The following is a 27,381-nucleotide window of genomic DNA, read 5'->3' as shown; positions in this document are numbered from 1 at the left end:
CTTCTGGGAGTCATAAAGGTAAGTCCTGCTGTGGAGCTCCATAGCTTTGTTACATGCTGTAATAGGGAATGTAGCTTTCAGTCTGTATCAGAAAGATTGCCATAAACTGTGATTATCATAAAACTCCAGCAAATAAAAGCATTTCTTCATGTCTTTTCCTTCCCCATCTATAAACAGGTGCGTTCCATGGATGAACTGAATCATGATTTCCAAGCACTTGCTCTGGAGGGACGGGCCATGGGAGAGGTAAGTGAAAGGCATGGGGAAGAAAACCACTTAATCTCTGTGTTTTGGGGGAAGGAGGGATTGAAATAGCAGTTTTTTGAGCTGCTGGAATGATTCTGAACTCGAGAGTTCTCCCTTCTGACTGGGAAGTGTGTGAGTGTGTGTGTGTGTGGTTTAACAAACTAAAAACCTGTCAGGCTGGAATCTGTCTTAGTAGGAGGAACAGCTAAGCCTCCACCTGTTGGATCATCAAACAGTGGAGTGGTGGTTGTAAAAGAACAGAAATATATCGTGTGACAAGTGTTACAATACTTGTAGCAGGTTTATTTTGGGCCCCAGTGAGCTCAGACCCCATAGTGTTGTGGGGTTGGCTGCCTGGCATTGTCTGCTGCCCTGGTTCCACTCCTGGCCACCTTTTTTTTGGCTCCTGTCACAAAGCCCAGGGCTGTGTTTAACGTTTGAAGTAGCTGAGCAACCTAATCCAGGGCTGCAGGAGTGATAAAGGCTTCAGCCAGGCCAGGAGCTTACAGGAGGGGGCAGATAATGAGCCCCTCAGTTCAAACTCCCCAGAAACCCAGGCAGAGGTATTTTAATCTCCCAGCACAGCGAGGAGGTGGCAGGTTTGGGGGAGATGCCCCTTGGGTTTCTTTGGAAAAAGAGAATTTACCTATTTTTAGGGTGACTTGAAAGAATAACTTGTTACTGTAGTTGGCTGTGTTATGTTCCTGGAAGTTGGATGTAAATGCTTTTCTTCCTTGCCTGGCTCCTTTTGCCTTCAGTCAGTGCTCCTGTGGAAGAGCACGGAGGAGAAAATCATGTCTTGGAGGAGATTATTAATGTGTGGCAGGTCAGCTCGATGTAGGTCTGTTTTGGAGAGCCTTCCTTGGTGTGTTCCTCTCAAGTTCAGTTTGTTTATCCACATTTAGTCCATCCTGTCTCTGTTACCAAGTTTATGAGCCGCATTTAAAAAAAGAAGTAAAAGTCCTTAGAACTCTGAAGTTACTGTTTTGGAGAAAGCAGCAAACGAGGACTGTGGTGTGATGGGATTCATAGGAAGGTGCCCTCTCAGGTCAAAGACCTCCTTCCTCTCCTTCCTTCTCTCCTTCTCTTCATCATAATAACGAGCTGGATTTTAATTTGACATCACTTGATAGGAGAACCTTTGTTTCTCCAGGTTGGATTAACCTACAGTGAGACTGTTGACTGAGAGCAGGTGAAAATGGTTTAGAAAGGAGAAAACATGACATTAAAAATCTGTCTAAAGCTGCTGCAAAGCAGCTGCCGTGGCTCCATGTGCAGCCTGCCAATGGAATGACGGGGGTGGGAATGTTCCCTGAAGATTGTTTTTTGGCACCTCATTTGGGCAAGAGGTTCCTTTTCAGACAGGGAGTGTGCACGCTCTGAGAGCAGGTTCAGAGCGAGTCCAGCAGTTGTTTTGTGCTTGTCATGGCATTAGGTCACGGAGCTGTGATGCCCGAAGAAATTCCTAAAATGCTGAGTTTTCCCAGCTCTCAGTTTATTCAGGTGTCCCTGAGAGAAGTGAGGTTGGGGTTGTGTTTTGGAGGTTTGCCTTGCAGCGCTGACTCACCTTTTATTTTCCCCTTCTTCTTGTAACTGTGATGTGGAAAGTTTTGGCCGTGGCATCCTTTTGTCACCGGGCTTTTCCACATCCTGCAATGAGCACGATTTTCCAGGAAAGGTGACATTTCACCCTTCTCTTGCAGCTAAACCGCTCCTCTTGTTTCTCTTGAGGTTTTTCTCCCTCAGTCTCATACTTTCCCTCCTTCATCCATTGCATTTTCTCTGTATCTCCCTGAAGGTTTTCCAGGTAGATCCAGCTGGCCAAGATTCCAGGAGCTCTGTGAGCTGAGATCCCGCAGGATTTGAGTATTGGCTTTCCAAGACCGTGTTCTTCAGCTCCACACTTGATTTTGTGCAGTTTAGGTACCTTAGCAAGGCACTGATGGTTTCCTCCCTTCCTCCTGCTCCTGGAATGGGAAGGAAACTCATGAAGAAAGTGTGACATAAATAAGGAAAATTAAATAAATGAGGAGAAGAGAGAATTTTATTTCTATTTCTTTGTCTTGTACATTCTGAGCCTTCCCTGCAGGAAGTGTCAGTAATCTTGTTCTCAGAGTTGATAGTGGAAAACTTGGAGGAAGAAGATCAGGGAAAGAGTGTTTATGCTTTTAGTGTATCTTTTATCTTCTTGTTTTCTTGCTTCTTGGTGATTTCAGGAGTTTGTGGCTCTGAAGATATCAGAGCAGTTTTTTAAGGGGCACTGCCAAACAGTTCCATCTCTTCTCTCTCCTGCTGTCAAAATGCAGATAATATTTGGAGATGAACAGATATCCTTATCTGAGAAAATTAAGAATAATTTAAAAAAAAAAGCCTCAGAACTTTCATCTCTCTTGTTTCTTGGCCATTTCCATCTTCAGACTCCCACCCTCCACTGCACCCAGCCTCAAATCCCCAAAATTTCCATTGTGAGACTGACAAAAGCCACCGAAACCCTTTTGCTCCACTGTGAAGTGGCAAAGCTTTGGGCTGTGGGTGGTGACTGTGGTCAGTGGTGCTGAGAGCAGCCCTCTAAAGAGGGAGCTGTGTTCTTTCCCCTTTCAGCACCTTGTCCAGGTTGTTGAGTGGGATGAAGGAGCTCACCCTGGAGCTTCACTGAGCAGTTCCCTGTGGGTTTTGCTGCTGGAGCCCAGCACATGTGGCCCTGCTGTTTGTGCCTTTGTTCTGTGACACTTCTCTGAGGCTTAACACGAGCTGTGTGAGTTCTCCTCCTCTCCCAGGATGGGGAGCTGCGTGTCTGCTGTTCTTTGCTTAAATCCCTTTCATCTGTGGCTTTGCAGCAGTGGGTATTGGTGGTTTTGGGATAGTGGGCAACACAGAGAGGCTGTGAGATGGAGTTTGGCTTTGGCCTCAGCACATTACAGGCATTTGGGCAACGGGCTGGGTTTGGAGGAGGTTGTGCTGAGATAAGTCTGTGTCTGGAGTGAAAGAGCAGCTGGGCGAGTTGCTGCCTGAAACTTAATCCAGAGGATGGGAGGAGGATGGGGACAGAGAGACATGAGGCAACTGGTGGGTGTTTAACTTCAAAATTGAATGAACTGGACCAAAAATGACGACGTGTGACTGTTAGGGATAGCAGTGCATCTTGCCCTGCCCTTGAAATGTGGTAAGAAATCTGATGTATTTATCTGAGAAGCATTTAATCCTTGCTGTGCTGCTGCCCCTGCAGGTGGGAGTGCTGGGGTCTGGGGTGGGTGTGACCGTGGGCAGTGGAATTGCTGCAGTCCCTGGGGGTTGTTGTGTTAGAGCTCTGCAACATCAGAGGCTGGAGGGGCTGTGAGCAGGGAGAGCAGCCAGGGAACGGCTGGAACTGTGTCAGGGCAGGCTCAGGTTGGATCTCAGGCAAAGGTTCTTCCCCCAGAGGCTGGTTGGGCACTGCCCAGGCTCCCCAGGGCAGTGGGCACAGCCCCAAGGCTGCCAGAGCTGCAGGAGGGTTTGGACAACGCTCTGAGGGCCAAGGTGGGATTGTTGGGGTGTCCTGGGCGGGGTCAGGGGTTGGACTGGATGATCCTTGTGGGTCCTTTCCAGCTCAGGCTGCTCTGTGACTCTCTGACCGTGTTTGTGTCCCCTTAGTGCCTGGGGAAGTGTTGGATGAGCCCCTGCAGAGAGTGTTTGACACCGGGCCTGGACATTCTTGTACCTCATTTAAAGAGAACAAGCACAAACCAAACAAAGACCCCCAAACTAAACCCCTGTGTCTCTGCTTTCCCTGCTAATGCTGCCTGTGCTGTGTTCTCATAAATCTATGATTCCCTGGCAGCTGGGCTGGGCAGTATTGGCAGCTGGGATAACGTTTATGTTCAGTTCTCCAGTTTCCCCAGCTCGGCAGCTTTGGAGATGGGTTGGAGCTGGTGACGGTGCCACAGCAGCTCCACTGGCACGTCAGGATGTGCTCTGAGCCAGAGCACACTGGGATGGTCACACATTCCCAGTCCTATGATCCTGCCTTTTCCTGGTGCTCTCAGTGAGCCAGTTGAGCTCCCTGAGCTGGCAGAAAGCTGCCTGTTGTGTGGGACAGCAGGGCAGGGCTGGCATTGCCTGCTGGGAGCTCACCCTGCCTTCTTGGCTCTGAGCTGGCAGCACTTTGGGGGTCGATAACATCAGGGTGGGGTGTGTGAATACACACTCTGCCTTCTCCTACCTGTTGCTGGGGGTAAACCGAGTTCTCCAGCTGCACAGATGGCTTCTTTTATCTTCATATTTGCCTTATCTGAGGGGGATCAGTTTTCTTAATTTGTCTAATTCATAATCCCATCTCAGTGGGATCTGTGTGCACTTGCTGGTTAAGGAATGGCTTTTGTTGATGTGTAAGTCATCCCCTCCTCCCCTCTCTGCTAAATTGAATATTGGCCTAACTCTTAAGTCCTCTGTAAGAGGGCTTAGAGGGATTATTTTCATACTAGATAGGGTCAATTTTAATAAAAACCAGGGAATGAATAAACGAGGCTCGTTCTAAACCGCTGCTTGTTCTTTTTAAATCTTCAACCTGCAGAACTGGCTGATAGTCACTTAAAATATCTTTTTTTTTTAACTCCATTGCAACTGACAACTTTCCCTGAGGAAAAATTCATTGTCTTGGCAGCCTGTTGCATAATTCAGTGCAGATGATTGCTGTTGGTAACCCTCTGGTGTTGGTTGGAACAGCACTTGACAGAACAAAGACCCCCCATTACCATCTGTTAATACTGGCTTTTGGCTTTCCCCAATATCTGTAAATTCATCCAGTCTATATCCTAATTGTTTCTGCTTATGGTACAGAACTTCCAGTTGGACACTTTATGCTTCTGGAGGGGAAAGATTAAACTGGAGGGGACAGAGCTGTCCCCAGACTATCATGAGATAGTGAGAATTAGTGTTTGCTGACCCTGTCAGTGATTCACTGCAAAACTGAGGGTGTTGGGATGCAGATCTGCAGGATTCTGTTGGAAAGGGGATTATTTTCTTCCTTAAGAACGAGGTAGAGGATAGTAGGGAAACAGTAAAGTGCTGAATTAGCCTTAAGTCACCCCCAGCCAGGGCAGTGTCTGACTGACCCAGAGCTGCCGCAGGTTTCAGAGAATCCTGGACTGGTTTGGGTTGGAAGGGACCTTCAAGCCCATCTTGCTCCACCCCCTGCCATGGGCAGGGACACCTTCCACTAGCCCAGGTTGCTCCAAGCCCCGTCCAGCCTGGCTTTGGACACTTCCAGGGATCCAGGGGCAGCCACAGCTGCTCTGGGCAACCTGTGCCAGGGCCTGCCCACCCTCCCAGGGAAGGATTTCTTCCCAATATCCCATCTAACTCTGCCCTCTGGCAGTGGGAAGCCAGTCCCCCTTGTTGTGTCACTCCAGGCCCACATAAAAAGTCCATCTCCTTTATCCTTGGAAAGAAAATCATGGAGTCATTAAGGTTGGAAAATGCTCTATTCTGCTCATTCTTTCCTGTCTGGGGTGGCTCTGGCTGATCTTTAAGGTCCTTCCAACCCAAACCATTCTGGGATTTCGTGATTGTTGATGTGGCTGCAGCACAGTTTGTGCTTTCCACTGTGAGATGTTGTCAGAGGAAATGAGAAATGTTTAGTTGCAGTTAAAATTTAGTTTAATTCATTCAAATCACTTTCTGTTGGGAATTCCTCGAAGCAGCACGAGAGAAGGCAAGTTGTTATTTTTGCTGAGTGGCAGCAGCAGGAGCAAAAAAGCTGCGTTTTTATAAATATTGGAATGACAGAAACGTAAAAAAAATAATGGTGAGACACCTGATGTGTGTTTATGTTTATAAATACTAGAGAGCTCTGCCTTGGTTTTCACCTCCTTCCCCAACCCCACGGTGCAGACGGAGGAACAGGTTAGTCTGAGTGTTTGGAAACGAGTGTTGCTGATGGGAGTTCTTATATTTGGAGGTATTTTTGGATTGCATAAAGGGGAATGTGGGGCTTCCCTGCTTTTATCGTTCAACTGAGAGAATCCTCAGCAACCCACGCCGTGTTTGGGGTGGAAGGAGAAATCCTGGAGTCACATTGCTAAAAACTGATTGATTCTGGAAACAGGCAGAGCTTGGTTAAGGTAAGAAGGCAATGGTGAGCACAGCTTTTCTGATTGTGTCTCAAACCAGCTCCCACGGCAGCTGGGAGCTCTGAGATCAGTTAGTGCTGCTCCACCTGCAACCAGCTGATTTACCCTTACATTTTAGCTTTAACTTTGCACATTTGCTGGAGTTACCACGGGAGCTGGTATCAGGCAGGGCACTGAAGGTGATCCCAGTCAGTTCTCAGCACTCCAATATACACAGGAGAGATCCACTGGTTGATGACTCCTCTTTGTTCCGTGGGGATTTCAAACAGATGCAGGTTCCCATCTCCCAGTTCCTTGAGTTTTGCCCCAGCTCCAGCAGGAAAGGCTCCTTGCTGGTGTTCCTCTCCCTCAGAGGGTGGATCTGGCTGGTGGTGTGATGACCATCCCAGGCAGCAGGACTTCCCTTGGTCATGTGGAGGTGCCATTTCCAAAACCCATCTCCTGACCTCCAGTGCAGTTGTCCTTGGCTTCACCCAAGCCCAGGATGCCTCTGTCTCATTCTCAGGAGCCCAGAACCTGTTTTTCCTCCCCTCAGCTCAACCCACACGGCCCAGAACTGCTCAGTCTCATCAGTGTTCCCAAAAAACCTGGGGAGCACCGGGAGTCCTCAGCAGTCCCTGGCTGGGGGACAAGTGAGAGCTCTTGGCATCTCCTGAGCTTTTCTGGCCCTGCCAGCAGCAGGAATTTGTGCTGGGTGCTCACAGAGGTCCCCCCAGCTCAGCTGAACTCCTGATATTATGACCACAATAGGTTTTTCTAAACCTATATATATATACACCTATATATATATTCACACCTATATATATACATATATATATGTATGTATTTTCTTACAAGAAGCTGGAGAGTGTCATTGTCTGTGTATTCTGATTACAATAGTTTTTTCTACTCTATATATACATATATATATTATTTTCCAAGAGTCTGGAGAGTGTCATTGTCTGTATATTCTGATCACAGTAGGTTTTTCTACTATATATATATGTATTATTTTCCAAGAGCTTGGAGAGTGTCGTTGTGTGTGTGTGCTGACGTGTGGGGTTCATAAAGCATTTAAGAATATAAGAGGATTGGGATGATGGAATTGCTCCCTCAGCTGCCGTGTGGCTTTCACCCCGTGTGTATAAATATTTGGGTGGATCAGTTTATGTTTAATGATTGATTCGTGTTTAGAAGGGAGTTGCTTATGGTTTATGTTTGCATTTTATGCTTATTTTAATCATGCTTTGCTTTGTTTTGTTCTTTTTTTTTCTCTTTCTTTTTTTTTTTTGTTTTTTTTTTTTTAATTGCAGCAGCTGTTGCCGGGTAAAAAGTTTTGGGAATCTGATGATTCCAGCAAAGATGGACCAAAAGGGATATTTCTGGGAGATCAGTGGAGAGACAGTGCTTGGGGAGCATCAGGTAGTTTGATTGTTTACTTAATTTAGTTGGGGTTAAATACAGAAATGTGCAACTCATCTACTCACAATCACCGAGTTCTGAAAAGATTTTAAAAAACCATCTGGTTTATATAATAAAAAACAAATAGAAAACCCCACATTGCTTTGTGATTGAGTTAAAATATCCATACATATCAAAAGGTTGTTTAATGTAAATGTGTGCAAATTCGTGTATATTTGCTTAAAAATTTTAAATTACCCTTAAAATTTCAATTTAAACTTTCTGATGTGTTTTCTGCCTTGGGATGAATCACTTGAAAGTTTGAACAAAAAAACCCAAAACACCCGCAATTTTAAAAATACCAAACAAACCAACAAAAACCAGTTTGAAAAAGAAAAAAAAAATTGATGTTTTGAATTAGGAGTGTTGAATTATATCTGCCAAGGATTTTGATCTTGGATCAGAGACTGTCCCTGATTTTGGACTTCAGGAGTGTCCAGGTTGGTTTCAGTTAAATGTTAAAAAAAAGTCCCCTACATGTGCTGGGTTTGAAATGCTGCCCTTGTATTTGTTATTTTCCCTGGTTTCTATATGTGAGGAATACGTTCCTTAAACACTTCTGGGCGTCTCCTGCACTTCCCAAACATCTGCAGCTCCCAGGAAATGGGATTTTACAGCAGCTGCACTGTTGTGTGGGGCTTTTCCCTCACAAAAACGTCCATTATTTAATTGAAGGCTTTGCTATAGTGCTGAGGGCGTTTGGTATTATTTAAATTGAAAAATGACTGTAAAAAGGGGATGAAGCTTCTCAAAATTCGATGTGTTGGGTCAGCCTGGGCACTGGGGAGGTTTTGGGGTGCCTGTCCCCTGCAGCCCCAGCTCTTGGCAGCACTTTGTGCCAGGTTTTATTAGTCCAGACTGGAGCTGAGGTGGATTAAAGGCTGAGCCAGGCTCTCCCAACAGCTGAGGAAGGGACTTTCTCCTCTGCTGCCTCTCTTGGGCTGTGCCAGCCCCGGGCAGGTCACCTCCCACACTCTGGTCCCAGAGCTCCAGGAGTCACAGCCCTCGGACTCCTCCCTCCTGGGGTTATTCTCCAGTAATGCCCCTCAGAGCCTGTGTGCCTGAGGGGCTGGAAGCCAGGCAAGGCACAATTTCCCCTCTGGCTCGTCTAAAATGAAGGAACAGCCCCCCAAAATCCCCCCAGTGCCCAGGCTGCACGGAAAGGGTGAGGCCTGGTTTGCTGTGAGACACCCTTGGCTCCATCCCTTCTCCTCTCTGTGCCCACAGCATGCACTGCAGGCCTCCCACGTGGCTTTGGGTTTCACTCCTGTACCTCAAAACTGTGGTTTTAAAGTGTCTAAAGCCAGTTTTAAAGCGTTCAAAGCCAGTTTTAAAGCATTCAAAGCATCATTCCTGTCCTTCTTGCCCTCCTGGTGGCACACAAGTTGTGCAGCAGTGCACTGAGTCCCGCCGGGCACTCGAGCTGGGTTCAAACTGGCTTTTCCCTTTTTTGCTGTCTTTATCCCACAAAGTCTCCCCAGTCCACTTCACTTTGTGGACACGTGGTTGCTTGTGCTGGCCTGGGGGAGAAGGAGGGAAGTGTAGCCAGGAGCAGTGAGAGAATAGAATTACTGCTCTGGCAGCTTCTCCCTGCTTTATAAGGAAGCTGCACTGTCCCTATCACTGGATATTGATGTCCCTTCCATGCCCCTTCCACCAGCCCCTGGCAACTCCTATGTCTGCTGCCTGTTATTTTTGACTCAGAGAATTCCTTCCCTTCCCTCCTTGGGGATTCAGGATCATTTCTTGCCCAGCCAGTGATTTTTGCAGAACCCAGAAGGACTTGGAGATGTCTCTCCTGAGTCTGTTCCTGGTTGGATCTCAAAGCCTCACACAGCAGGGATGGGGCTGGTGCAGGAGGATGGGATGAGAAAGAGGAGATGAAGTTCTCATAAACATTTTTTGAGGAAATAGCCACAAAAGTCTCTGATCATGACACAAACACTGCAGTTCTTAGGACCAAGAACACAAACACAGGTTGATGTAACAACAGGATCATGTTTTAAATGACAAACCAAAACTGTTTTTCACTGCACTAGTGCAAGAGTTTTACTAAAAATAAAAACTAGAACTTTGTCTTTTTAATTGCAACCTTTAATGAGTCTTAAATTTCTAAAGTTTAGTTTAGATTTTAATGGAGTTCTCACTTGTAGGTTTACAGGTTCTAATGTTTAAAAAATGAGAAACTCCTCCTGGTTTTACTGATGGGCAGCACCAGAGTCACAAAGTTGGCACTTCTTAGTGCAGATAAGACCCTGGAGAGTACATCTTTAATGACTTGCCTCCTTTGTTGGATCTTCTTACAAGAATGACCCATGTTTTTGTTCCAGATCACTCTGTTTCCCAACCCATTATGGTTCAGAGAAGACCTGGGCAGGGCTTTCACGTGAACAGTGAAGTCAACTCGGTGCTTTCCCCCCGGTCAGAGAGTGGAGGACTGGGTGTGAGCATGGTGGAGTATGTGTTGAGCTCGTCTCCTGGAGATTCCTGCCTAAGGAAAGGAGGATTTGTAAGTCTGCCTGATTCCCACATTTCAGTCCTGTTGTGTTATTTTCTCTATTTGCTGCTCAATTTGTTTGTTCGTTAATCCTAAGGCAGATGTTTCTTCTTTTATTAGCTCCTAGTTTCACTCTTTCCTCAAACAGGCAGGTTGACCAGTCTCAAACCAGCAGATTTAACCACTGTCCTTGACTTGGGGGGTGTGGGATGGAAGGAAGGGATGGGAAGGTGCTGCCATTCCCTGGTTTTTGGCTAAGCCCCCCAGCAGTAGAACCCCATCCAAGCTGGTGGTTGGACAAAGTTGCAGATACTCCTGTGGGTTCTGACTGAGCCTTGGTGGGCAAAAAGCTCCATGTAGTGATCCCAGCCATGGGACAAAGCTCCCAAACCCACGCCAGGTGGGATATTGCTGTCCAGGCAGAGCATTCCCAATGGAGAAGTGGCTCCAGTGCCTGTGCTCCTTGGGGTGAGGAAGGAGCACAGTTGCTGCTGCCTCAAATTTAAGGATGTGGGGAGAGAGGTGGCATCAGAGCCCATCCCTGTCGAGGGGAGAAGGGGCTGGACCTCAGCTCTGCCTCATCAGCCCAGTACTGGGCCAGGAATTGTGGAAACCCCTCCTTTGTTATGCTCAGGTGCCGTGCTCAGCTCTCCAGAGAGCTGCTTTGCAGCTCCCTTCATCCCTGCCCTCCTTAGTGGGCACCTGATAACCTGGGTGAGCCCTGAGCCCACGGAGCAGGAGTTTTGGGGAATGAACAGTCAGTGGAAGGAGCCAGTTTATCCCAGCTGGGAGTCTGAGAGGTGTTTCCTCCACAGCACAGGCACTCAGGGGTCTCACTGCTGAATATCCCATTGGGGGGGGACAGTTGGGCTCCAAGTTTATATTTAACGTTGGCATTTCCAAACCCCCCCTACAATATTGAGGAAACACAATTTTATTTAAGAAGCAGCACCAGATTATTGCTTTCAAAACTATCTTTTTTTTCCTAAATATGAGGGAAAAATCTCCCCCTTCAGTTAGAGGGGATGGCTAAAGTGTTTAGTTGATCCAGTGCTTGCTATGTGCAGAGCACTTTTCCCTCAGATGAAGTGGGAGGCAGGGTTTGCATGTCTGGCCCTATGACAGCACCAAAGCTGGCCCTGATAAATATGTTTATATGCCCCTTGCTGTTTTTTATCATAAATTATGTTGTTTTCCCTCTCCCTTTTGTTGTTCAAAACACTGCCCCAGGCACCATCACCCTTTATTCTTCTCCCAAGTGAAATAAAAGGCAGACATTAAGGGCAGAAATGCTGGAGCTGTAATACCACTCATAAAATGCTCAACAGGACAGAAATCCGTTTTTTTCCTCTTTTTCACCCCCCCCTTTTTCTCCCAAAGAAATGTGCTTTAGGATTACATGAACCAAGACTGAGTTAGGGATATATTTGAGTGCTTTTAAATGAGCTGTTCCTTGGAATTCAATGTGCAAATCAGTGATGCCTCTCCCCAAAACGAGGTGATACTGCAACACTTGCACTTGCCAGTCAATAACTGCATCTCTGACACTGAGCCAGTGACTTCCAGAGAGGCTCTAATTCAGTTTATTCCCCTGCAGCACGTGCTGTCGTGAATTTTGAAGTCCCATCTTGAATTGTAAGATTATTTTGGGTTGGGATTTTTAGAGCCTATAGAAGCAAACCCTGAATTACTAAATGGAAGAAGCTGAATAGATGAGATCTCTTGGAAGAGTGGGAACTAATTCCCTCGTTTCTTCAATTGTTAGGGGCTATTTTGCCTTTTTTTGTAAGAATTAACGTTTGCAAGTGACTTCCTTTATTGTGACATGTGCCTTTGATTTGTGACCATCTCGGGATGAAAGCAAAATCGATCTGAAAACTCAGCTTATTAAAACAATGTCTCTTTTTGCCCAGGGGCCAAGGGATGCAGAGAATGATGAGAATGACAAAGGGGATAAGAAAAATAAGGGCACGTTTGATGGCGATAAATTGGGAGATCTGAAGGAGGAGGGGGATGTGATGGACAAAACAAATGGTTTGCCCGTTCAGAACGGGATCGACGCAGATGTCAAAGACTTCAGGTATGTGCACTGTTAATTAACAGTTAATTAGTGTCACACTGGGGGGGTTTAACCCCAGCCAACACTCAGCACCCCCAACCACTCACTTTCTCCACTCCAGTGGGATGGAGAGAGAATTGGAAAAGTGAGAAAACTCATGGGTTGAATTGAAAATTCGTGGTGGAAACAGTTTAATAAGGAAAGCAAAAGCTGTGCATGAAGCAAAGCAAGGCCAGGGATTCATTCACCACTTCCCAAGGCAGGCAGGTGCTCCATCCCCAGGAAAGCTGGGATCCATCATAACAAAGATGCCCAAGGGCTGGAGCAGCTCTGGGAGCAGGACAGGCTGAGGGAGCTGGGGCTGTTCAGCCTCCAGAGCAGAGCCTGAGAGGGGCCCTCCCCAGGGTGTGTCAGGGGCTGCAGGGAGGGGGCAGAGGAGGGACCAGGCTCTGCTGGGGGGGCCCAGCAATGGCACAGCAGGAACGGGCAGGAACTGATGCCCAGGAAGCTCCACCTGGACAGGAGGAAGAACTTCTTTGCTGTCAGCACTGAACAGGCTGCTCAGAGAGGGAGTGGAGTCTCCTCCCTGGGGATATTCCAGACCCCTCTGGACACAATCCTGTGCCAGGTGCTCTGGGATGGCCCTGCTGGAGCAGGAGGTGGGACCAGATGGGACACTGTGGTCCCTTCCAGCCTGATCCAGTCTGTGATTCTGGAACAGTGACTGGAAAAGACAAACACCATCACCCCAAACATCCTCCCCTCCTTCTTCTCCCCCCAGCTCTGTATGCTGAGTGTGATGCTGGATGGTCATGGAAATCATGGAATGGTTTGGGTTGGAAGGGACCTTAAAAACCATCTCATCCACCCCCTACCACAGGCAGGGACACCTCCCACTAGCCCAGGTTGCTCCAAGCCCTGTCCAACCTGGCCTCGGACACTTCCAGGGCTGGGGCAGCCACAGCTTCTCTGGGCAACCTGTGCCAGGGCCTCCCCACCCTCACTGTAAAAAAACCTCCTGTCTGGTCTAAATCAATCCTCTTCTCTATAAATCCCTGGGCTCAGCTGGGATCAGCTGTCTTGCCTGTGTCCCCCCAGCTCGCTGTGCCCCCAGCCCCCCCTCTGGAGGGATGAGGAGCAGAGGCTCTGCCAGGCCTGCTCAGCAGTACCTGAGCCATCCCTGTGTTCCCAGCACTGTTCCCAGCACAATTCCAAACCAGCACGTGCATTTCATGTTTTTGGAAGGATTTTTTCATGCTGCAGTGAAAGAGCCTTTGGCTCATTGGAACAGTGTGCCAAGGATGTTATAAAGGTACCTGGAGAAGCACAGGGAGAAGGTAGAGAACACCTGAGAGCACACCTAGGCCTGGCTGTTGTAATCTGGGTTATTTTCACACCTAATTTAATCATTCTGTGTGGGATCCCTATGGAAACACCTGTGGAAGGTGTTGACTCTGCTTATGTACCAGTCTAGATTATACCTGGGGTTTTGGATTTGTTCCTTGTAGCTCTCCTGGGATTAAAACCTTCTGAAATTGTGACTGTTGATGTAATGGACACATTTGTGTTTCTTGCTCACTTATGTACCTGCCTTGGCTCCTGTTGACATGCAGGAAAACTGGAAAAGCCAAACAAATTGTTAAAAAAAAAAGTGTAAAAGTCAAACAGAAGGCTGGGAAGTGCACACTGCATGGAGATGAACCATTCCCATTGAGTCCAATCCTTATTGTAGGTCATCAGGAAACTGTGGGAGCTCCTTTAGAAAGGTTTCAAGTGAGACACAGTGCCAGAGTATCACACAGTTAATAATCACTAGATAGCTTTATGAAAAAATAACTGGCATTGCTGAAATCCTGGCTTGTTCAGTCAATCCTCCATTGACTGACTGAGAAGAAAAATAGAAACTGAATTTTGTTTTTACTGGAACAGGAGTTTGGGGCTGGGGAACTGGGGGGGGGTTGCGGGTGAATTTTTTTGTTTGTTTTTTAAATACAGAAGTCATTCTGTAGAATTAACTCGGGGAGCTGTTTCAGCTATGTTTTCCCCCCTTTCTCAGCACCCCTCCCAGCGGTTCTGTGCGTGCTGGGTGTGTCAGGGATGTGTTCAGTGATGAGTTTTCCCTCCCCTCACAGCCGCACGCCCGGGAACTGCCAGAACTCGGCGAGCGAGGTGGATCTGCTGGGCCCCAACCAGAACGGATCCGAGGGCTTGGCCCAGCTGGCCAGTACCAACGGGGCCAAGCCTGTGGAGGACTTCTCCAACATCGAGTCCCAGAGCGTGCCCCTGGATCCCATGGAGCACGTGGGCATGGAGCCCCTCCAGTTCGATTATTCCGGCACCCAGGTTCCCGTGGACTCGGCCGCGGCCACCGTGGGGCTCTTCGACTACAATTCCCAGCAGCAGGTGAAGAGTTGGTCCTTGCCCCATCCAAAAGAGCCAGTGTGGGGTTAGATGAGCTTGGGATCTTGTGGAGGAAGGCTTGGAATGGTTTTATCGCTGTGCTGTTTAGAGGGTGCTGTGTGTGTCCTCCCAGGGAGCTGGAGGGGGACAGGAGCCTTGGGACCTGGAACAAACAGGTTATCCAGGTATTCCTAGCTGTTATCCCCAGCTGTTGTCCACAGCACTTCTCTGGGGATAACTGGCACCTTGAACAGAAGCCTTGGGACCCGTAACAAACAGGTTATGCAGGGATCCACAGCACTTCTCCAGGTAGGAATCGTTGGGATCTTGAGTAGGTTAGCATTGAAAAAGAGCTGTAAATTAGAAAAACTGCTAAACAAAAAATAAACACCACCCTAGAGCCCTTAAAGGGACTGGACAGTCCAACACCTGCTCAGCCCATGTGCTGAGCCCCGTGTTGGGCTCGGCCTTGGCCCCAGCCCTGTGTTTGGCTTGGCCCCAGCCCCACTTTGGGCTCTGTCTCAGCCCCACTTTGGGCTCTGTCTCGGCCCCACTTTGGGCTCTGTCTCGGCCCCACTTTGGGCTCTGTCTCGGCCCCACTTTGGGCTCTGTCTCGGCCCCACTTTGGGCTCTGTCTCAGCCCCATTTTGGGCTCTGTCTCGGCCCCACTTTGGGCTCTGTCTCAGCCCCATTTTGGGCTCTGCTGCCCTGACTGAGGGAATTCTGAGTTCAAACCACACTGCCTGAGCCTGGTTTAAAACCCAAGAGCAGAGTCCAGCACTCCAAACCTTTATCTCAGAGCTTGTTTGACCTTTCTCCCACGCGAGCCCGGGCTCCTCATCCCCGAGCAGTCACCCAGGCCTCGCCTGGCTCTTGGCTCCTCCTCAATGCTGGGCCTGGATCCAGCCATCGACTCTTAATCTGCTTCTGTTCCTGCTCCTTTGGGTAATGATTGTAAACTTTATTGCCTTCCCTTTGCAAGTGCGATATCCCTCAAAGAAGAAAGCAGTCCTTTGTTGTAGCTGTTTGCAGGAGCACAAAACTAACCCTGGCTTGCTTAAAATATCTGATCTTTTTTAGCAAAAGGGCTGCTGGCACTTGGGATTGAGGAAAACCACTGCCAAGATTGTGCTGAGGCTTCAGAGTTACCGTAGTCTTATAGCAGTGTAAATATCTGTGTTACAGCTCGTTTGGCTGTTTTATTCCACACCACGTTTGGGAGGTGAAGGATGGAAAATTTTGTAATGATTAAACTAAATAGCTGCTGTATAGTTCAAAAAGGAAAAAAACAAGATAGTTTCAAGTCTTTCTCTTACCCTGGTGTGGGATCTGGGATTCAAGAATTGCTTTCAAACCACGAAACTTGTGTATTTTTTTAAAACAGTGCGTTAGGGCTCCATAAATGAGCTGCTTTCTGAAGAACCATTAGAGATGGGACTATACAGCGGGAATGGGAAGCCTGTCATTTGCATTTTCTCAGTGTTTTCTATTTAAATGCTCATTTACAAGTTCAAGGAGTTTTTATTTGTTTCTTTCAGCCTTTCAAAATGAAGAATTTAAAATTTAGCATGTCTAGCACCTAGTAAGGGGAAATCAAAACTCCCAGAGTAAGGCAGAGCAGGGAAGGGTGCCTGTTTCGGGAGCAGTGGAACGTGGATTTCTGGCTTGGGCTGGCCTGGGTTTGGGATTTTTATTTCATGTGAAGTGGATAGTTAATATCCACCTAGAGCTGATGTCACCTCCGTGTAATTGTGTTTAAAGCTGTCAGCTGGGCTGCCTGGGAATCATGGAATCATTTGGGTTGGAAAAGCCCTCCCAGCCCATGGATCCCCCCTGTGCCCGATGCCCCCCTTGTCCCCCAGCCCAGAGCACTGAGTGCCACAGCCAGGCCTTCCTGGGACACCTCCAGGGGTGGGCACTCCAAACCTCCCTGGGCAGCCCCTGCCAAGGCCTGACCACCCTTTCCAGGGAGAAATTCCTCCTGATGTCCAACCTGACCCTCCCCTGGCACAGCCTGAGGCCGTTCCCTCTCCTCCTGTCCCTTGTTCCCTGGGAGCAGAGCCCGACCCCCCCCGGCTCCCCCCTCCTGTCAGGGGGTTGCAGAGCCAGAAGGTCCCCCCTGAGCCTCCTTTTCTCCAGGCTGAGCCCCCCCAGCTCCCTCAGCCTCCTCCAGCCCCTTCCCCAGGTGCCTTGCCCTGCTGTGAAGCTGAAATCCTCTCCTGTCTCCGAGTTTTTGGGGAGCAGTAGGAGCACAGCCCACCCTGCCCCTCTGGCACCCTTTGCTCCCCCCTCAGCTCCTGCTGAGCACAAGCTGTTGAACAAGAACTCTTATTTTCGAGTTTCAGCTTAGTTGCAACAGTTCCTTGCACCTCCAGTAAATGCAAACAACAGCCCTTTGTTGACCCAAGTGCTGGAGTAAAGATAAGGATCCTCTCCCCTGCCAAATGTGACCTCTCAGTGCACGTTTGTGTAAACCCAAGACATCTTGGCTCACATTTGTGCCCATTTCATTAATATATGATCCCCAGTGCTCCTTGCTGCTCGCTGCCAGCCACAGCCTGCACGAAAGGAATCTGTCTGTCGGCAGTGTAGTTTTTTCCACTCGGTTGTCAGGAGGAAATATGTCCTGAGCAAAGGATCTCATCCGTAAAAGTGTCTTTGTGGGGCTGTTGGGAAGCGTCATATCCTTTGAAGGGATTACAAGCAGGCACAGCTCAAAGCAATATTAAGAAGGGGAAGGTCTTATCCACGTGTAATCTGATTAGAGATGTCAGATGTTTATATTGCAGAAGAAACTGGCTTAGAGGAATCTCATCGCCCAACATTCCCATAACTATAACACAGACTGGGCTGTTCTGGCTCCTTGGAATTCCCTCAGTGATCTCCCCCACGTGCTGTAGATGATCCTTCATTTGTGTGCACCTGGAGGAGAGGAGAACAGCCTCACTGCAGTGTTGGATGATCCTACTGAACTCCTCCAAAACTGTGACAGGGGGTTGGAGATTTTCCCTCTAAATGGGATTTCTAACAGCCTGAAGTGCTCCTGGTGCACTTTTTGATACCTTTGTAAATTCAAGTTAATATTCCTGTTCCAGAGGGCTCTTCTCCTTTTTTCCACCTACTCAATCCCACAGTTAAACACTGATTTGTAGTTCTGGAATGTAGGCCTGTGCTGTCAGCAGATGGAGACAGCACAGCGAGGCTTTAAAATACATGGAGCTGATGATTCCCAGAGCTGCCATGGTAGAGGGGCTTATCTGGCTGAGTAAAGCCTGGAATTGGGATGGTTTTTCTTGGCTCTGCTTCCCTGGACATGTTACAGGCAGCATGAAAGGTACAGCTGCAGTGTTTGAGCTGTTGAGTTTCTTCTGAGTGAGCTGAGTCTTACTGAGCAAAACAGAGAATTAAAGCGGGCAGAGGGAGAGGTCACAGTCCTGGAATGGTTTGGGTTGGAAGGGACCTTAAAAGCCATCTCATCCACCCCCTGCCATGGGCAGGGACACCTCCCACTGTCCCAGGTTGCTCCAACCTGGCCTTGGACACTTCCAGGGATCCAGGGGCAGCCACAGCTTCTCTGGGCAACCTCCTCACCCTCCCAGGGAACAATTCCTTCCTAATAACCAGTCTGAACCTCTCCTCTCTTAGTTTAAGGCCATTCCCCTTTGTCCTGTCACTCCAGATCCTTGTCCAAAGTCCCTTGTAGGCCTTGTGTGTCTGGCAGTCAGATTTAGCAGGGATCAGCTGTGCTCCCAAGGTGGGAGAGAGCAAACAGACAGCAAAATATCCCCCAGCAGCAGGTGAAATATTGATGCTCCGAGTAGTTGAGGATTCTGTTTTGCCAGTTGCCATTTAAAAAATGGATCACTGAGGTGCATTTGGGAGGTGTGGAAGTCCTCACACATGTAAAGTGAGCACAGGAGAAGGTATTTTCAGAGAAGACAAATGCTTTTTTGCCCTTAAGACAAGTAAATGATAATCCAGCTATTTTCTCAGCAGTTCCCTTTGACGGAATACACATCAACAGACTGGAAAAACACATCCCAGGGATGCACAAAACCACCTGAAAATTAAAGGTTTTGGTGAAATTTTGCAGCTGAAGAAAGCTGAAATATTGGACTGCTGGACTCAATACAAAAGAAGACCCCAAACCCAGGGCTGGCTGTCCTGGAGGAATCCACACCAGCACTGGAGCAGATATATAGATAGATATAGATAGATATAGATATAGGGATATATAGATTTTTTTTTCTCCACGTTGATGTTTATCAGTGAACAAGGTGTTGCTGGTGACTCCCACAGACCAATGTCCCTCATTCCATTTCCTGTGGCTGTCCATGTTGTCCTTGCTTTTTCAAAGTGAGGGATGACAGGCCAAGCCTTTGCCCCAGCTCCTGCTGGCAGATGGCACCTTAACGAAGCTCCCACCCCTAACGAGCACTCGGCTTTGTGTGAGCATGAAGTGCTGCTGAAAGCCACCTTTGGGGAAAAAAAGGGAAGGCAAAAAGAGGTGTGTTTGTTTTATGGCTCAGGGAGGTCATAAAGTAACTGTAGATTTGATCTGTTTTTCCGTAAGGAACATTTTGATACCCCTTGGATATTTGTAGGGCCCCCAACGTCCTGAGGGGTGAACAATCCTCGGGGTTATGGCACACAGATCAATTCTACACCCCCTAAATACTCAGTTTCCTCATCATAAATCTGATGCTGAGCCCTTGCATGTTTTTCTTCCACCTGAACTTGTAAAAAGAAGAAAAAAAGAGGTGGATTTTCTCGCCCATCTTTGCTCCTCCTGCTCTCAGGAGACTTAACTCCAATTTTTGCCCATAAAAAAAGCCTCCCAGCCTAATTTTCTAAATGTTTCTATGCTTCTTCTTGATGGTCGTGGTTTTCTGCTGGAAATTTGGGCAGAATTGTTGCCTTTTGTGCCAGCTGAAGTATCAGTTGTCTGGTCTGAAGGGAGGGCAGGAAGTAAATAGGTGTGAAAATCGAATTTAGGAATACAATTTGTGTGAGTGAGCGGAGAGAGAAAACATTTATCCCAGTGGTTTGTGGAGCCGTTCACACCTCGGGAATGATCCCTTGTGGGAGTGGGAATGGACCTGCTGCTGGATAGTTTCAAAGTAGATAATCAGCTGGTATATCCTTAAGTGTTTTAATTAGAGCTAAGTGAGGCTGTTAATGGATGGATTCAGGGGCTCTCTTAAGTAGAGGCATAAGAAACTGGAGAAATAAGGTTTTAGTAAGGACCTGGGTGAATAAAAAACCCCAAACCTAGACAAAAATACTTCAAAGATTAATGGAATCCTTTCTTTTTTTAATGGAGAAAAAAATTCTCAATAACCTTGAGAATTGATCATTAACACTGACTGTTCTCACTAACGTTGCCCATTGATCCCTAAGATTTCAGGGAGCTCTGAGCTGGCTTTGGCTCTAAGCTGTGCTTTGGGTGGCTTAACCAGAATATCCCCAGGTCTGGTTTGTGTCTGTGGTCAAAAAAGAATTTCCAGTTCCTGCCTGGATTCCTGTAGGAGAGGCTGGAGATGCAAGGTTGGCAATAAAGGGAGCAAATAAAGGGAGGTTTGTGATCCCCGAGGCTGGAATCCCGTCTGGGGGCTCTTGAGGTGGCTCTGGAGGCATCTCAGGTGTGTCACCTCTGCACACCTGGCTCTGCAGCCTTCTGCCATCCCAATTCCCACTCCAGACCATCTGGGAGAGTCCACTGGTGGGACTGGACTCGGTGTGTTCCGGACCTGGCGCTGCCCATGGACCCCTCTGGTGACCCCCAGGCTGGACCTGGGGGCTCTGGGTGTGTGGGGATGAGTTGGGTAAAATGGCCTTTGGGAATTGTGCAGGGAGGGAATAGCAGAGGGAACCCCAGCTGTGGGTAGCTGTGCTTCAGAACTGCATGTTTTTTCAGGTGGATTAACACAGGCAATTGATCTCGAAAGGCTTTTTTCCCCCCCGAGGATTTGGGTTTTCTCAATTCCTTCTGAAACGTTTCTCTTTAAAGAGAAATGTCTGTAGTGGCAAAACAAAATCTAGTGCAAAGGAATTGCTTTAAAAGAAAGAAAAGACAGCTTTTTGTGCCTGATTTGAGTGCCATGCCTGTGTTTTTTTGCCCTGTAGCTGTTCCAAAGACCCAACGCCCTGGCGGTGCAGCAGCTGACGGCAGCACAGCAGCAGCAATACGCCCTGGCTGCTGCCCACCAGCCACACATAGGTAAGTCCTGCCTTAAATCCATCCCATTTCACTGCCCTTCTCTTAATCCAGCAGGAAAACACCAGGCAGAAAAAAATCAGGAGGTTTCAGAGGGTATTTCTGTAGCTGGTAATCAGCACACAAGTGGGAGTGGATTGTTTAAAGATGTGCTTGAAAGATTTGGTGGGTATCTCTTGCACACTTGAGAAGGGTTTAAAAGAACTCTCATGTCTGGCAGGATTGACACTCTCACCCTTCTGAGAGTGCTGCTCAGTCAGGAGAGCCTTTGGAAGTCCTTGCTTGCTCTGAGTGAGGCATAAACCAGGGTAAGCAGCACAATAAAGGGAGGGGAAAATGCCCAGTTGAATATAAATCTGGATGTGCTGCCTGTGGTCCAGCTGCCTGGGGTCTGACTTTATAATTGAAGGATAAAATTCATGCAAGCACATGGTTCATATTATTAAAAGAGAACAGACTAACTGGTGAGAAAGCACTTAGTCCTGTGCATAGAAAACAGGGAGAACTGTAGAGTTCTACTCCTGGATGATAAGGGTTGAACCATCTTAGGGTTAAACGTTTTTAACACATTAAGCATTTTAAGTGAAATTTTTCCAACCCAGAATCCCACTAGAAATGTGTTGGGACTCTCCCAGCTCTGTGCAGTGCCCTTGTGTGCTCAGTGGAGTTCAGGGATAGACCTAAATTTGAATTATTTGGCTTTTTAACTTCCTCCCCTTCACCTTTCCTCCCCTCCCCACCCCTGTCCCACCCACCAGGGATTTCTCTAATGATTAAACTGTTCCTTTGCAGAGCCAGGGAATGCCTGTACACCCCTGAACTCTTTCCAAACTAACCAGTTGGAGGACTGGTGTCCTGTAATGGGCATGGAACTCAAAACAGGGTAGTTTGGGTCCTGACCTACTCACTGTAGGAAATGCAGAGTAATAACAAGTACTTAGTTCGTGTTACTCTCCGTTCACCTGAACAGTAAAGATCTGTCAGCTCCTACCTGAGCTGTTTTATATAAGTATTTTACCCCTTGAGCTTTCCTCAGGGAGCATTCCATCCTTGGAATTAATTTTCCTTTATGTAAACTCTGTTAAGACTCAGCAGTTTCTCACTCGCGATAAAAAACCCACCCCTAAAAAACTTAAAAATACTAAATGATCCCAAGTTTTGTGTTCCCCAGGCAGGTGGCCAGAGGTGTTCTGGTAGGGCTGCAGCCCCAGTTAAGTTTGTTTTCACTGACAGGTATGTTTTCAGCAGGTTTAGCTCCTGCTGCCTTTGTTCCCAATCCCTACATCATCAGCGCGGCTCCCCCGGGGACGGATCCGTACGCGGCCGGACTGGCGGCAGCTGCCACGTTAGGTGAGACCCTTCCACTTGTCTGTGCCTTCCTCTGCACCACAACTGCTCTGAGTCTGTCCTTGTGAGCATCAAACGCCAGCCCAGTGTGATTTCTGGGGGGAGGTAATTGATACAATTGTTTGTCGGGGAGTAGAAGTAGAATTCGCCGAGGAAACTCCGTTTTCTGGGGGTTAAATGTGGTAATTCTTGTTTAACACTTGCTGTGGGTTCTACTCTGGTGGTTTCTCCTCAGCCAGAGCAAATCTCAAATGAAGCACTTGTAGACATAAAAGTTTGGGGTGTTTTGGGGACTGACAGGAGCGAGAAATACCTTTGAAAATCCACTTATTAAAGATGGAGGACTGCACCAAAACTGCTCTGAGTGTGTGATTCTGAAAATCAAACATCAGTACATTGTGATTTCTGTGGAGAGATAATTGATATAATCACATGTCAGGGAGTAGAAACAGAGTTTGCCATGGAAACTCTGTTTTCTGTAGATTAAATGTGGTAATTCTTGTTTAACACTTGCTGTGGGTTCTGCTCTGGTTGTTTATCCTCAACCAGAGCAAATCTGAAATGAGCCACCCGCAGACATAAAAGTTGCTCCATGTTTGGTGAGCGACAGGAGCCAGAGATACCTTTGAAAATCCACTTATTAAAGGCTGGAAAGATGAGGGTGTTTTTCCCTGCCAGGGAAGTTGTGTCTCGTTGCTGTTCAGCTCGACGTGCTTTGGTGCATCCTGCAAACGAGACCTTCCCTTTTGAGGGGTCTGGGGAGAATTTACCCTTTCCAGGCAGGTAAAAACATCCCCTGTCTGCTGTGAGGCTCAGGCTGGGAATGTGCACTTTCCCAGATGGCAGGGGAGGATGGAGGCTCTTGTCTTCGTGCAAGATCTCTCTCCAAACGTTCATGTCTCAGTTTCCAAGTTCTTCCCAACTGTCACAGCCGGAATCATTGTATCTTGAGGTGCCAGCTCGGTGCAGCAGCTTATCAGGCAGTGTGGGGAACACGCTGTACGTTGAACTTTTGCTGTGTGGGCCATAAAGTTCTTGCCTAATGGTTGAGGACAAAGGAAGAACGTGCTTTCAAAAGAGCATTTTCATAACCAGGCCTTGCTTTCCTTGACCAAGAGCAGAGGGAGCATTCTGTGCTTCAGATAAAATCAGCTTAGGGGGGTTTTATGTTTCGCTGTTGCCACGCTCCACTTACAACTTGGATGTTCACTGCAAACCTCTCCCATTTTGGAGTGGCTTGTCCCAAATCCAACCTATGAAGTGTGGGTTGTACATGGATGTGACACCCTGGGGTTTGGGACGTGACTCTGTGGCCTGTTAACCAGTTCTTACATAACCCTGCTGAGCTTTTAATCTTGGAGACCCGTATCAGGTCAAGCTCTGAAATGGGATTTCACCAACTGTTACCCACTTGGAGGCAGTTTTTAGTGGATGATATGGATGGATGTAAAGTCCCAAGAGCATGATTTGAAGGTGTGGGCTTTGCACTTGGCTGCTGTGAGTTCTGTGTGGGGATTGTGTAATGACACAGCGAGGTTAAGGGGAGGTAACAACACGTTGTTGGCAAACAAATCGACGCCGTGATTCCGTGGGAGGGAGCCAAGAGTTAGAGTACAAGGATATTCCTGATAGCCCAGGCCTCGATAAACCACCATGTGATGGTGAATGTAGTAGTGAATGAATGAGCTGAACTGCTGTTGGCAAACAGAAGTAGGAAGTTCAGTGAGGACTCAGGAGGGAAGAGGTCCCAGAGCAGCAGCAGTTCCAGTCTCAGGCAGAAGAGGCGATTTGGGGATGATTCCTGGAAGAAGAGGTTTCTGCTTGGCCTTTTTGCAGCACCTCAGTGCTTCTAAAGCTCAGCTCTGAGGAACACACTGAAGTGCAGTGGAGCAGCAGGTCAGCATCTTGATTTCATAGAAAAACCACGTGGAAATGAGCCAGATTTCTAGGAAACACCGAGTGTTGGCCACAACTGGTTTGGGGGTTTTTTGTTGGTTTTTTTTTTCATTTTTCTCAGCAGTGTTGAAGCTGCAGCTGCTGAATGTCTGACTGGGGCCTTAGACATTTGAACTGGGAAATAACATACCCCAGGGTATCTGAAGCATTCCAAAATTTGGCACCAGAGTCTCTACTTGAATAATTTTTAAACTTTGTGACACTTAAAAGCGAAGCCAAAGAATGAGCAGTGCACTGCAGTGTATTTATGGTATTACACCACTGAGAAATACAAGTTACTTTAACCTTCTTATTGGTTTTAGACCCTAGAAATGGCCAGATAACAAAATTCTTGTTGATGTTTGTTTTAGGAAAAGCATCTTTTCTGTCTAGACTTGAGCACTTTTGAGAACCTCTTTTCTGTAATGAGAGGGAGGGACGTGGGACAATTTAAATATTTAGAGTTACACATTAAATCCAAAAGGCCTCCCTGATGTGTGTGGAAGTGTTAAATTGGGAGAACTTGAAGAAGCTCATGAGATGGAAGGAATGAGTTTAGAGTTGGTGCTGGTTTATTGCTCACAGTTACTCTTTGAGTGAAGGGGAAACTTGTGTGTGTGTTTTATGGCAGAGATAACCTGTCAATTAAGGTTCTGCCATTATGGCAGCTTTTTCATGACTGTAAGACTGTCAGCTCTGTGATAATACTCTTTTCTTCCCAACAATAGCAGCATTTTAAAGAACAAATTTGAATGCAGAGGGAAGGACTTCTAGAAAAAAACCCCTCACTTATGAGTTTAAACCATGGGGAAGATGCTGCTGTCTTTGAAAAGTGCTGTGATTTGCCTTCCATCATTTGGGAAGGATGTCACTCAAAAAAGAGAAATCTTGCCTTTTTTAAGGCCAGTTGGGAAATGATTCAGGTAGAAAAGTGATTCTGCTCTTTGCAGAGAGGGGGGTGATCTGCACCCAGGGAAAGCTCAGTGCTCCCAGCACAGGGTTTGGAGGGGAGATCCTTAAGCCTGGCTCACTTGATGCTGAGCTGTGCCCAGCTCAGAGCTGGAGCCAGCTGTGGATGCAGGCACACACCTTCCAGCTGGGATTTGGGAGCACCTGCAGCTGGATTTCACGTGCTGTCCTGCAGGGCTGTCTTTCCTCCTCTGGATCGGGGGCTTCACCACCACCCTGGAAGTTGAGCTGTTTCTCCCCCCCATCCCTAAAAGGACACGCTGGGAATTCCCAAGGGATCACCTGACAACTCACTGGAATCACTAATTTGCTGTTTTCAGCCTTGTGTTTGAGGTCCTTGAGGCTGTTTAACCTGGTGCCACTATTCCTCATCCTTGGCTGTTCCTGCAGGGAGCAGGTTCGGCTTCTGCTCGGAGAGATGCCAGTGTGGAGGTGGAGACTTAAAGCAAAAAAACTGTGTTCTGAACACACTTACAGCTGGATTGGTAATGTTTCTTGAAAGGAATATTTGTGGGTGCCTGTGGCCCACGTGTGAGACGTGGCAGTGGGAAGATTTGGGTTCAAAGGCCCCGGAATGGCTTTTGTTTTCTCAGGAATGCACAGCTTTAATTAGTGCCGAAGCAGGTGCAGCGTCTCCTGCAGTGGGGCAGCACTGGGCTGTTTCTGGGAGTCTGGCAGTGATGACACACTTGCCCTCACTGAGAACACTGTTCAATAATGAGCCTCACCGTGTGCTCAAAGGAGCTGAGCCAGACTTGCAGCCCTTTTAAGCCCAGCTGCCTGAAAAACTTCAAAGCCTCTGTGTCTCCTCTGCTTTTAAACACCTGAGGCTTCTGCAGCTCGGATGAGCAACCTCTAACTAGGAGAGAAAAACCCATCTAGGCCGTGCTTGTTTGATAATTAGAGCTGAGACTAAAATACCCCAAATTTTGCCCAGATAAAAGGTACTGCAGCAACTTCCCAGCAGCCTGAGGGCAAATGCAGGGTAATTACTTGCATGAAGTGAAGCAATTGCAGCTCTTTCCCTGTTGGGTGCAGGAGAACCCCAGCAGTTGGTGTCTGATCTGCATTCACTGAGTATAAACAGGTTGTAGGCACCCTCTAGTTACGTGTGTGTAACTGCTGAGGTCAAAACAGGCACCACCACCAGGCACTGATTAATTTGCTGCAGCTTTTCTTCATTTTAGCTTGTGAATTTGCAGGTTGGAAGGTAAGAAATGAGTGGTTGCTGCTCCAAGAGTACTACAGAGTAAGAGAAGGTCACCTTCTCTGCCTGACACAGTAAATCCAGCAAGGAGGGGCTTCAGGGCAGAGCTTTAGTGAGAGACACAAATCCAGATGTTCAGCAGTGCCTGGCATCAGGGATCAGGGTACTTGGGGCATCTCCCTGCTGTGCACAGAGCTGGGCACCTAAATCCTGAATTTGGGGGAAGCACAGTGGTTAAAACCAGGGTGATATAAGAAGAGTAACTAGTACATGTTTGAAATATGGATTTAATATCTGACATGAAATATGGAATGAATATCCCCAAGTGTTGCTGAATAGGCTGTGGGAGCAGGAGCTCATCCAGGCTGAGATCCAGGCTCTTCCACAGTGGATGGCTTTGGCATTCTGTGGGAATTCATTTGAGCCAAACATGTTACTGTAAAAAAAACCCCAAACAAAAAAAACAAAAACAAAAGAAAAAGGTACTTCTAAGATTAGTCCCCTTTGTCATATACAAGTTTACACTCAGTAGTGTCTTTTTCCATCTCCTTTACTGTCATCCCTCGTTTTTCATAGAATCCTGGAATGGTTTGGGCTGGAAGGGACCTTAAAGCCCATCCAGTTCCACCCCCTGCCACGGGCAGGGACACCTTCCACTAGACCAGGTTGCCCCAACCTGGCCTTGGACACTTCCAGGGATCCAGAGGCAGCCACAGCTTCTCTGGACAACCTGGGCCAGGGCCTCCCCACCCTCCCAGGGAAGGATTCCTTCCCAATATCCCATCTAGCCCTGCCCTCCCTCACCTTAAGGCCATTTCTGGGGGAATAGTCTCTTAGTTTCTTTGGGCCAGTGCTCAGCCCATGTGTCACACTCATAACTCACACAGCAACACTGCAGTGCTTGGTTAGAACCCAAGTGCTCCCTGTCTCTCCTTAAAAAAACCCACTATTTTTACT

The 27,381-nt window shown here is 47.6% G+C and overlaps 1 protein-coding gene and 1 non-coding gene across 9 annotated transcripts in view; both read left to right on the top strand.

The window, feature by feature from the left end:
- Positions 1 to 27,381, top strand: part of PUM1 (pumilio RNA binding family member 1) — an 81,908-nt gene that overhangs the window by 21,473 nt on the left and 33,054 nt on the right. For 3 of the 8 annotated variants that reach the window (XM_027736741.2, XM_027736738.2, XM_027736739.2), the window contains exons 3-9: positions 178 to 246; positions 7,646 to 7,754; positions 10,124 to 10,302; positions 12,204 to 12,370; positions 14,482 to 14,752; positions 20,876 to 20,969; positions 22,200 to 22,316. In XM_027736741.2, the coding sequence (XP_027592542.1) occupies positions 178 to 246; positions 7,646 to 7,754; positions 10,124 to 10,302; positions 12,204 to 12,370; positions 14,482 to 14,752; positions 20,876 to 20,969; positions 22,200 to 22,316 (1,006 nt within the window). The remainder of the gene's footprint in view (positions 1 to 177; positions 247 to 7,645; positions 7,755 to 10,123; positions 10,303 to 12,203; positions 12,371 to 14,481; positions 14,753 to 20,875; positions 20,970 to 22,199; positions 22,317 to 27,381) is intronic. The other 5 variants (XM_027736746.2, XM_027736740.2, XM_027736745.2 and 2 more) reach the window with 3 other exon arrangements.
- LOC113996088 lies at positions 25,888 to 25,971 on the top strand. Its single transcript, XR_003543619.1, has one exon. It is a non-coding gene; the product is annotated as a small nucleolar RNA SNORD103/SNORD85 (small nucleolar RNA).

This window comes from Pipra filicauda, unplaced genomic scaffold (genome assembly GCF_003945595.2).
Source record: "Pipra filicauda isolate LSUMZ 115617 unplaced genomic scaffold, ASM394559v2 scaffold664_size391380_pilon, whole genome shotgun sequence".
Classification (NCBI taxonomy): domain Eukaryota; kingdom Metazoa; phylum Chordata; class Aves; order Passeriformes; family Pipridae; genus Pipra; species Pipra filicauda.
Note: the sequence above shows the minus strand (reverse complement) of the source record. Positions and strands in the feature narration are given on the sequence as shown.